We start from the raw sequence: 10108 nt of genomic DNA on the forward strand, positions 1-10108 counted from the left end.
CATCAAAATTGAGGTATTGGATATGGAACAATGAAGTTCACCAACACGAGGTCCATCAAAATTGAGATATTGGATATGGAGCAGTGAGGTTCACCATGATAAGGTTCATCAAAATTGAGATATTGGATATGGAGCAGTGAGGTTCACCATGATAAGGTTCATCAAAATTGAGACATTCCTTAGGGAACAGTCAGATTCACCATGATGAGTAGAAAAGTCATGGCTACAGAGTCTGGTATTGCCAAATATTACCATGAATCTGATAGAAAGATGACAAAAAAGAGGGGAATGAAACATCTTCAAATTAGAGATTCACACAGGATCTTAATTATAAGGAATGTCCTAAAAGCTCAGGTTATTCAAACCCCTCCTGTTTATTTTGCAGAGAAAACAAGCCCAGTTCTATGAAAACATTGTGAAGGTGATACGACCAAAACCAGATTATTTTGCAGTTGGATACTACGGCCAGGGATTCCCAACATTCATAAGGGTAAGTGTCATCTGTTTCCACAAAGGTTTCCAGCTCTGGAAATTTCCCTTGGCTTGGAGAAACCTGCCTGACACTGACAGGTGATTTTTAGGTGAATAAAACAAACACTGGTTTTTCCTTTCTGCTTTCTGGAGATGGAATAGTTGAATTTTAGTAGAAAAACTTTCTCTTCAAACATATTCAGTACTTTGTATTTCTTCAGGGTATCACTAGAAATGAAGATAAATGACCCAGTCCATCACTCAGGGTCACAACCATCTGAAATGGTGACATTTTTGCCTGACAGGTTAATATATTTTTATAAATATAATATATATATATATATATGAGTGTGGTAGAGAAGCCTTCTGGATGTGACCATGTTTTCAGGTGAGTGTCCTTTCCAGCACTTCATTAAAATGAAGTTGACTGTCAAAGGTGTGTGTGACACCTTTAATAGCAATTTTTATCATTGATTTATCTGTGCCATGTGCCAATTTAGGACATGTGTCACCTGCTTGATGCCAGGATCGTAGCTTCAGTGACATTTTAAGGGTTTTTTCACTAATATTAGGATTTTAATGGGTTGGATTAGTGGCTAAAGAAAAATAGGGCTATAACATGTCAGAATTGCATCTGTATTATGATTCTCTGGCACTTGGAAGTAGGAGACACGGAAATAACCCATTATTATTTAACTTCCCTGTGCCAGGGCTTCACCACCCTCCCAGGAATGAATTCCTTCCCAATTTGCCCTCTGAAAACCAGGCTGTTGAGTGCCCTGCTGATGGAGAAGATCCTCACTTTTCCCTCTGTTCCAGCATTCCCTGGGAATTACAAATGTATATACGTAAATTAAAGTTACACAGAGGTTTCTTAGCCATCTCTTATTCCATTTCTTTCCCCTCCTGAGCTTTTCAGAAGTCACCATTGCAGAATTAAACCCAGCTGGGCAAATGTGAACAACTCCAAGTTCCTACCCCCAGTCAAAACACCCTTTTTTTAATAAGTGCTGTATAATTTTTTCACCAAGTATTCATTTTGAGATGAGTAATGAGGTTAAGCATATTCAGATGCAAATTTTATCCAAACTTGCTTTAATATGTTTGATCAGTTAAAAATATGCAAGTTGTCTTTTACATTTTCCTTTTGAATTTAATGAACTCAGCATATAAATGGACTGTGTAAAATAGCTCTTCATTTTCTTTATTGGCAAAGAAGAAACCAATGCTTACAAATACAATAAACTTAATTTTAAAGTTATGAAAAGTTTAAAGTTTACTATGGACAAAATTTAATATATTAATATGAGTCTTTTTATAAGAGTCAGTATTTTTTTACATTCTTCCTCAAATCTGCATTATGTTTCTATTTTTCTCTGCTACTCTTCTTTGCTCACCCAAGAGCTTTTGAATAAATCTTTATGTATAAAAAGCCTAATTCAGTTTATTTATTGCCATCCATTCCATCATTAGCTGTGGAAGGTGGAGGAGACCTTTGGATTCGGTAATAATTCCCCTTAATATATTTTCAATGGTCACCAATGTTGCTGATCCTTGAAATCACATTTTGAGGTGATTTTTTAGTATTTTTATATAAAAATATTTTTATATTTTTATATAAAAATACCTAAAGGTAAACGTGGTCTTAATGATCCCAGGGTGGAATTGGAGGTGAGGAAGAAATACTGATAAAGTATTGATTACGACACAGCGTGAGGTTGTTTGCTCGCTGAGAAGTGCTAACAGCGTTGGTGTCAGCGCTCCCAAGGCCCCAGTTGTGTACTGGGAGCACTGGTTTTGGCTCTGGGGGTGCTGGTGCCAGCTGTGGGTGCCTCTGTTTGCAGAACAAGGTGTTCATCTACCGGGGCAAGGAGTACGAGCGCCGCGAGGACTTCGAGGCGCGGCTGCTGACGCAGTTCCCCAACGCCGAGAAGATGAAGACAACGTCACCCCCCGGCGATGACATCAAAAGCTCCTCTGGCCAGTGTATCCTTGGGCTGTTCAACCAGCACAACCAGCACAACCAGTACAACCAGTACAACCAGTACAACCAGCTCAGGTCAAGGATTTATGGCCAGCCTGTTGCACTTCTGCCCTGACGGGTGTAACGCATCAATTTTGCTGTTTTGTCCTTTTTTTTTTTGGTGTGTGTTCCTATTGAGCTCTTTTGCTCTGTGTGAGTGAAATTCCCTTTTCACTTCTTAACCCCTGAAATTCAGATATTCAGTGCTTCACTGTAAAGCCCAAGCTGGATTTACCCTCGAAATTTCACAGGCCGGTGTCAGAGCAAATCGTGAGGTGAGTTTGGGTTGGGTTTTGTTGTTTTCTCAGTCCTCTTTATAACACATTATTGTTGGATAATGAATCTGTTCACAGCCATGGAGGGTGGGCATTAGGGTGAGGGCCTTCAATGGTGATTTTTAATATTGGCACACATTCCAACCCACTGGAAAATAGTGATCCCATATTAATTCATCAACTTCTTTTAACATTAGAATTTAGTATCAATTCCTAAACAGACAGTGTTTGATTTTCAATGTGCATTTGGGGTTTGGAATTGCCTGGTGTTTGAGGTCACTTCCAGCCCAATCCATTCTGTGATTTTGTGGTTCTTTTCCCTCTTTCCAGTTTCTACAGGGTGAATGAAGTCCAACGCTTTGAGTATTCACGCCCTGTTCGAAAAGGAGAGAAAAACCCAGACAACGAATTTGCCGTAAGAAATGATGAAGGACATGAACCACTTTGGGTTTGCTTGTTTATCCCCCTCTATTTTGAGCATCTGAGCCATTCATTATCTTTTGCTTGTTGAGAAATGAATTCTAGGTTTAAAGGGATTATTTTTCATAGAAAGTTAATTAAGCCAATTTATCATGTTCTCATTTATACCAATAGGAAAAAAAAAATAGGCAAAGCTGTATTTATTTTGTAACTACAGCTCTTCTGAGAAAGGATTTTAAATTGTTACACCTGAAACTTGTCTTGCCATGAAGATTCCAGTCAGGGCATTTGAAAATCTTTTGTCACTCATACCTTTTGTGATATTTTGCTTATTTTTTTTTTTAATTAAACCATTTGTTTCATCTAATGCTCAATAAAATGAGTGCTGTGAGGAGGCCCTGGCACAGGTGCCCAGAGCTGCTGGGGCTGCCCCTGGATCCCTGGAAGTGCCCAAGGCCAGATTGGATGGGACTTGGAGCAGCCTGGGCCAGTAGAAGATGTCCCTGCTCCTGGATCTGGATGGCTTTTAAGGTCCTTTCCAACCCAAACCAGTCTGGCATTCCATGAACATCCAGTAAAACCAGGGGATCCTTCTGTGCTGTTCTCCTTCAGAAGGGGAGCAGTTGTTCCCTGCTAAATCCCAGGTTTAAATCAGTGCTGCTCCGTCTTCCATTTGGGATTCCCCCCTGGCTCTGTAAATCTGCCACACCTTGGTCCTTGTGCTGGGGGTGCAGTTTTAGGGTCCCAGCTCTCCACTGGTAACTTGTGCTCCCTTTGCAGAACATGTGGATTGAGAGAACCATCTACGTGACAGCCTATAAATTACCAGGCATCCTCAGGTGGTTTGAAGTCAAATCAGTTTTCATGGTAAGATTTGGATTTATTGAGACTGTGTAAAAAAAAATGGGGATTTTATACAGCCAGGGAGCATTTGTGTGACTGTGCTTGGTTCTGTGAAGAAGGAATCCATGGGATTGTACCTGGCACATCCTGAGGGAATGCAGCCAGCCCTCCAAGGCCTTCAGCCCTTCCAGAAAGCATTTGTGTCTCTCAGCAGGTGCCTAGAACCAAGAGAAACCTGAGGTGGTGTAGGAAAACCCTGCTCCATCCCAGAGAATCTAGGCTGAACTTCAGAAAAGAGGATCTGGGTGTTTTGATTGTCATTAATTCAAAATACCTCAATAATCAAAGGCATTGTATGTCTGCATTTCTTACCACTCGTGATTAAAGGTTGTTTTTGTTTCTTCTCCATATTTAGCTAAATATACCCTCAGCAACCTCACAGAGTAACTCCAAATTACTCATTTCTCTGTTCAACCATTTAGACTGTTTAGATAAGACATATCCATTAAACGCCTTTAAGATTAAATTATTCTTATGCAGCTGTAATTTTTAAGTAGCAATAAAAACATTGTTACTGCGTTTTTGAAATCTCTCTTGTGAGGCTTATTTTTAAAGGAAAAGAACAATTTGCATATGATTAATTAAAACCTTTTTCATTGCTCCATTGAGGTTATGTTGGACAGTTGTATTTGGATGAACAGAAGTAATGCAGAAAATTACTATGGTATCTATAGTAACAGAATATGAATGTGATGTGTGACAGTAATAGGCAGCTGAATAAAACACATTGAATTTTTAATGAATTTGGTAGTTTCAATATAACCCTGATGGAGAAGATTGTATTTATCTTCATGATGGCAAGAAGTGCTGTTTGTAAAGGCAGAGAGCAGATCCTGACAGGCACTTTGTGTCCCCCCCCATGCTCTGCCTGGCATCAGAATGGGCACAAATCCTGGGAAAGTGCTTCCTCTCAGCCTTTTGGGAGCAAGGGTTGTGTGAGTTGCTTAGCTGAGAAATGATAGCAGAATGGAACTTAATAAGGTGTGAGAAGACTGCTGCAGATAACTTCTGACCTCCTCTGGCACAGCTCCTACAAAATGGGTATTGACTTTCCTCAAGATCCCTGTCAGCTAAAATGTTGTGAGGAGGATCACAGGGTTTACATCCCTGTAATGCTAAATTGTGATTATGGATACAGATATTATTGATCCCTTGCTAAGCACCAGGATACTCCAGCAGCTCTGCATGTTTCATATTTTATTGATGGAACTGGAATATCGTTAAAGGGAGAGGTGAGATGGCATCAAATCAGTGCTGAGAGAACGGAGTAATTTCATAAATGCAGTGTATTATGTTACATAACCCATAGGAACATGCAGGATTGCTTGGAACCTATTGGCTTTTCAAATTCCTTCTGAATACTTTTACCTAAACCCTTGCAATCTGTTCATTATCTGCAGGGAATTTGGGGCCAGCATTCGTTATTCTGTATCTGATTTGCTGTAGCTGGACACAAGAAGTTGTAGGGGAAAAATTTGCTGAGACCAGTTAGAAATCAGATTTTGGATCACACTTGAGTTTAAAAAGCACAAATGCTCATCTCTGTTTTGTTTTTATCTTGGAATTTTTGTACTGGTAGAAATGTCTCAGGAGAATGTCATTCCTGTTTTCCCTGGATAGAGTGAGGAGTGCCCAGTCAGGAAGGCACTGGGAACAAGGCTCAGAATTTACACTTATCATAAATAAATAAATAGCTTTCACCAGGTTCCAAAGCCCAGTTTGTAGTAGTGAGATGGCAATTCTCCATCTGCTTTTAAAAAATTAGGGGGAGTGTTACAAGAGTAGTAAAAGAAAGGAGAACGAGAAAGAAAGCCATGATTGCTGCTACAGAAAAGTCAAAAAGCTGTCAGCTCAATGAGTGCTAATTTCTGGAGATGCTCAAGAGCTTTAAAAGCAATGGTTCATCAACACATTATTGCATAGTTATAAGGCCATTAATACAAATGACAGAATCCTAAATTTAGCCTGTGATGTTCCCAGCAGTTCTTGCCCAATCAGATGCTGAGCGTGGCTTCACTCCCTGGTCCAGATTCCCCCCGTGGCACGTTGGGCTCTGTCCGAGCCTGGCCTGCTCCCTGTTCCCAGCAGAAACACCAGGCTCCTTCCCTCCCTTCCAGAATAATTCAGCAGGCAGGCTGCTCAAAATGCTAATTAAAACATCCTTGATGTAATCAGCTGGCAGGTGTAAGAGTAACGACTAAAGAGATTTGATTATAAGTGGTTCTCAGAAACAGGGTAAGCTACTGATAGCCAGGTAGAAGTGCTGCTTTGTTTATGTAGCATTTATGTAAATGAGGCTGTAATCAAATATACACTTGCATTTTCCTCACAGGCCTCAATTAACCTTCCTTTCCTCTCCCTACCACATCATTTTTTTAATACAAGCAGGCTGTGTCTTCCAGTGAGGACTCTCTACACTCTGGGTCACTGCAAGTGACTGATTCTCTGCCCATTCACTAATATTTCAAATATCTTAAAGCTGTTTTTTCAACATGAACTTCTTGAAAGACACGGTAGTTGGGAATAAAAAGTAGCTGGAGGTCAGACAATTAAAATAAAGCAAGTTTTAGACAGCATAAGAGCTAATTCACCCCATGAAGGCATCTGAGGACTCTCTTCATTGAAGTCCAGGTAGAAAGAAAATTTCTCCCTTTATTTCCCAGATGCTCAGATGAAGAAAACGTGACCTCTTGGGAAAAAAGCACAGCAGATAGTTTAGATGTCATCTCATCAACATATTCAACTTGATGTCCTTGGAAACACACCAAAATAATCACTGCAAAAAGATCTTGATTTTTGAGCGGCTTAGGATTACATTTCCCATCAGAAAACCCACGTTAAAGTTATCATTTCTTTCTTACTGTTACATTAAACTGGATCTTCTTTGTGCTGCTAAAACTCACCAACCCTTAATCTCTGATGTTCTCCATAATCCTCCCAAACACCTCACGTGGTTGCTGCCAGAGCCCTTCTGGATGTTGTGCTGGGATGTAATCCCTCCAGCAGCAGCAAAATGCAGTTAACTTCCAGCCCTGATACCCATCACCGTCTCAGTTACTGCAGCACAGAGATGCCCAGTGCCTGAAATCACCCTTTCTGGTAGTGACTGCTCAAAAATCTCACAAAGAGCTCAGTTCTGGAAGGCCTGGGATATTTCTGCCCGTGGGGTTTTGCTGGGCAGGTTCAAAACTCCGACCCTGGTTTGAAATCTCCTTTTGTTTGGGGTTTTAGGTGGAGATCAGCCCGCTGGAAAACGCCATCGAAACCATGCAGCTGACCAATGATAAGATCAATAACATGGTGCAGCAGCACCTGAACGATCCCAACCTCCCCATCAACCCCCTGTCCATGCTGCTCAACGGCATCGTGGATCCCGCCGTCATGGGCGGCTTCGCCAACTACGAGAAGGTAACGCCGGAATTCCCGGAATTCCGTCAGGATTCCCCGTCCTGCTGGGCCTCAGCTGATCCCAGCACGGGAGGGATGTGGGGAGAGGCCAGAGGAGGGATGGGGCAGCTCTGCTGGGAGGAAAGGCTGGGAGAGTTGGGATTGTTCAGCCTGGAGAGGAGAAGCTCTGGGGTGAGCTCAGGGCCTGAAGGGGCCAAGAGGAAATGGAGAGGGATTTGAGACAAGGGCTGGGAATGGCTCCCAGTGCCAGAGGGATGGATGGGATATTGGAATGTAAATCCTTGTGAGGGTGGGGAGGAGCTGGGATGGAATTCCCAGAGCAGCTGGGGCTGCCCCTGGATCCCTGGCAGTGCCCAAGGCCAGGCTGGACATTGGGGCTGGAGCAGCTGGGACAGGGGAAGGTGTCCCTGCCATGGCTGGGGTGGCACTGGATGGGATTTAAGGTCCTTTCCAACCCAAATCACTCTGGTTTTGTGCTTCCATAATTTTCACTTTGTGTTTGTAGCTGTTACTTGACAGAATTTTTAAGTTGATCAGTTTCTCTTCATTGTAGCTCATTCCTCTGATGTTTCAATTTCTGAAATAATGGCTCATTCTCTCTCACAATTAGGCTTTTTTTACTGAAAAATACATGCACGAGCATCCAGAGGATCATGACAAGATTGAGAAGCTGAAGGATCTGATTGCTTGGCAGGTAAAAAACCTTGAAGTCAGGTTTGGCAGAGGCAGCTGCTGTGGAAAGGCAGCTTGGTGTCGCTTTGGAGGAAATTCAGACATTGTCCTCACCTTGGGTACATTTCTTTGCCATTTAAATCCATCTTGGAGCTTGAGTTAAAGTTCATCTTTTCAAATCTGACATAATTGCTCATTTTGATAAACTTGAAAAGAACAAATATGATCAAGATATTTTCTTTTTCCTTTTTTTTTTGTAAACACAGTGAGTGACAATCTCCCATCTGTATCAGATGAGAACATGGTTTTCAGGGCAAACAAGAGACAATTCCAGTTTTGTTCCATAGTCACATACTGGACATTTTTCTCAGGATAATGTTATGATAACTAAAAAAATACCAGGTTGATTTGATATGTTTTCTTTTCCCACAGAAGAAGAAAGTGAATCATTGTCTTTTCATATTCAATTCTGTCTTTATAATAAAGGGAATAATTTACATTTCTGTAGATTTCAATCTGAAGAGGTAGTAGAACCAAAGCTACAGAATTCAAAACTAAAATAACCTCTGAAGGCCATAAAACTATCAGTGAGTAAAAAACTCTTTTGGTCTAAAAAAAAATTAATAGAAGTCTTTTTAAAATTTATTTTCTTGTGAGCTTTTAGAAAAGATTAAATTTTATAAGTTTTAAGTTTTATAGAGGAAAATAATTTGGTCCCAGCAGACTGAGTTGGTGTCAGCTTTGTGTCTTTACCTCTGAGAGTGATGCTTCAAAGGAATTCCAAACACACTTTCCCTCAGCAAAGGCTCACTTTGGTGACACTTGTGTATTAAAATAATATTGCAATTTGAAAATAGCTATGGCAGCTGATCACATTGTATTTTAATTATTCAGGGCTTTTAAACACATGATTTCCCATCAGTTTTGTACTTCCAAAACAACAGGAAGCAGGAAAACGTAGAAAAGGGATCAAAATCTATTTTTATATCTGAAAATTAGAGTCACTAAAAGCCCTTTAAGTACTTTTAAATTACCTTGGATATTTCATGCACATTTAGGGGATCCTAAAATTTAAAATTCCTCTCCATTTACTTCAGTTTGCTCCCAAATATTGGGAGAGGGATGAGTATGGGAGCCTTGGAAGGGGTCGAGTTCATCCTGGGCTGACAGTGATGGAAAGCAAAAAGGAGATTTCATTTTTCAATAATCCAGGGCTTGGAGTTCTGTAATCACATAGAATTTTCTCCCTGCTGCATAAATCAATCTGGGTATATGAAATAGGAGCCTGACAATTGTATTACCAGCTGACCAGTTAAATTTCATTTTATTTCATCCCCTTCCCTCTTTCTCCATTGTGCTGTGGAATTCAGGATATTATCCTTCTATAATTCCCACCAACTCCAAGTGTACATTTTGTTTCTGTCTCTTATTAATTCAGATAAATTCCATTAGCAGAGCAATGTCCATTTCTGTCCTTCTTGGTGCTTTTCCAACTTAGGCAAAAAAAGTGTTCCCATGCAACTGCACCATTTCAGGCTGATCTTTCATTTGAACATGAAGATAATGAAATGATTGATTGAAATTAAGGCAGAGAAATGAATGATGGAGGACATTAGTCACTCTGCATTTAGCTAAAGTATTTACAGCACAGCAAAACAGAAAAATACCACTGCAAATCAAAACCTTGTGCTCCTTCTACAGAGATGAAAGAACTGCTGCACACCAAACTCAGGTTTTATGCTCATATTTTATGATACCTTTGTTCTGAAAGATTGTTTTCAAAGATTATTTAATAATTCAAATCAATGTTGTTTTTATCGTTCTTTTCAGCCGAGCAGATCGAGATTCAAAAAAAAAAAAAAAAGGGAAATAAAACACAGGGAATAATTGAAGTTTGCAGTGAATTCTGCAAAATTAAGCAGCAGAGTTGCCAAAA

The 10108-nt window shown here is 40.3% G+C and overlaps 1 protein-coding gene across 2 annotated transcripts in view; it reads left to right on the forward strand.

Moving 5' to 3' along the window:
• DOCK1 (dedicator of cytokinesis 1) overlaps positions 1 to 10108 on the forward strand; it is a 263271-nt gene that overhangs the window by 225031 nt on the left and 28132 nt on the right. For both annotated transcript variants that reach the window (XM_015632986.3, XM_015632987.3), the window contains exons 40-46: positions 386 to 490; positions 2316 to 2457; positions 2691 to 2769; positions 3100 to 3184; positions 3970 to 4056; positions 7324 to 7500; positions 8111 to 8194. In XM_015632986.3, the coding sequence (XP_015488472.1) occupies positions 386 to 490; positions 2316 to 2457; positions 2691 to 2769; positions 3100 to 3184; positions 3970 to 4056; positions 7324 to 7500; positions 8111 to 8194 (759 nt within the window). The remainder of the gene's footprint in view (positions 1 to 385; positions 491 to 2315; positions 2458 to 2690; positions 2770 to 3099; positions 3185 to 3969; positions 4057 to 7323; positions 7501 to 8110; positions 8195 to 10108) is intronic.

The sequence above is a fragment of the Parus major genome, chromosome 6 (assembly GCF_001522545.3).
Source record: "Parus major isolate Abel chromosome 6, Parus_major1.1, whole genome shotgun sequence".
Classification (NCBI taxonomy): Eukaryota; Metazoa; Chordata; class Aves; order Passeriformes; family Paridae; genus Parus; species Parus major.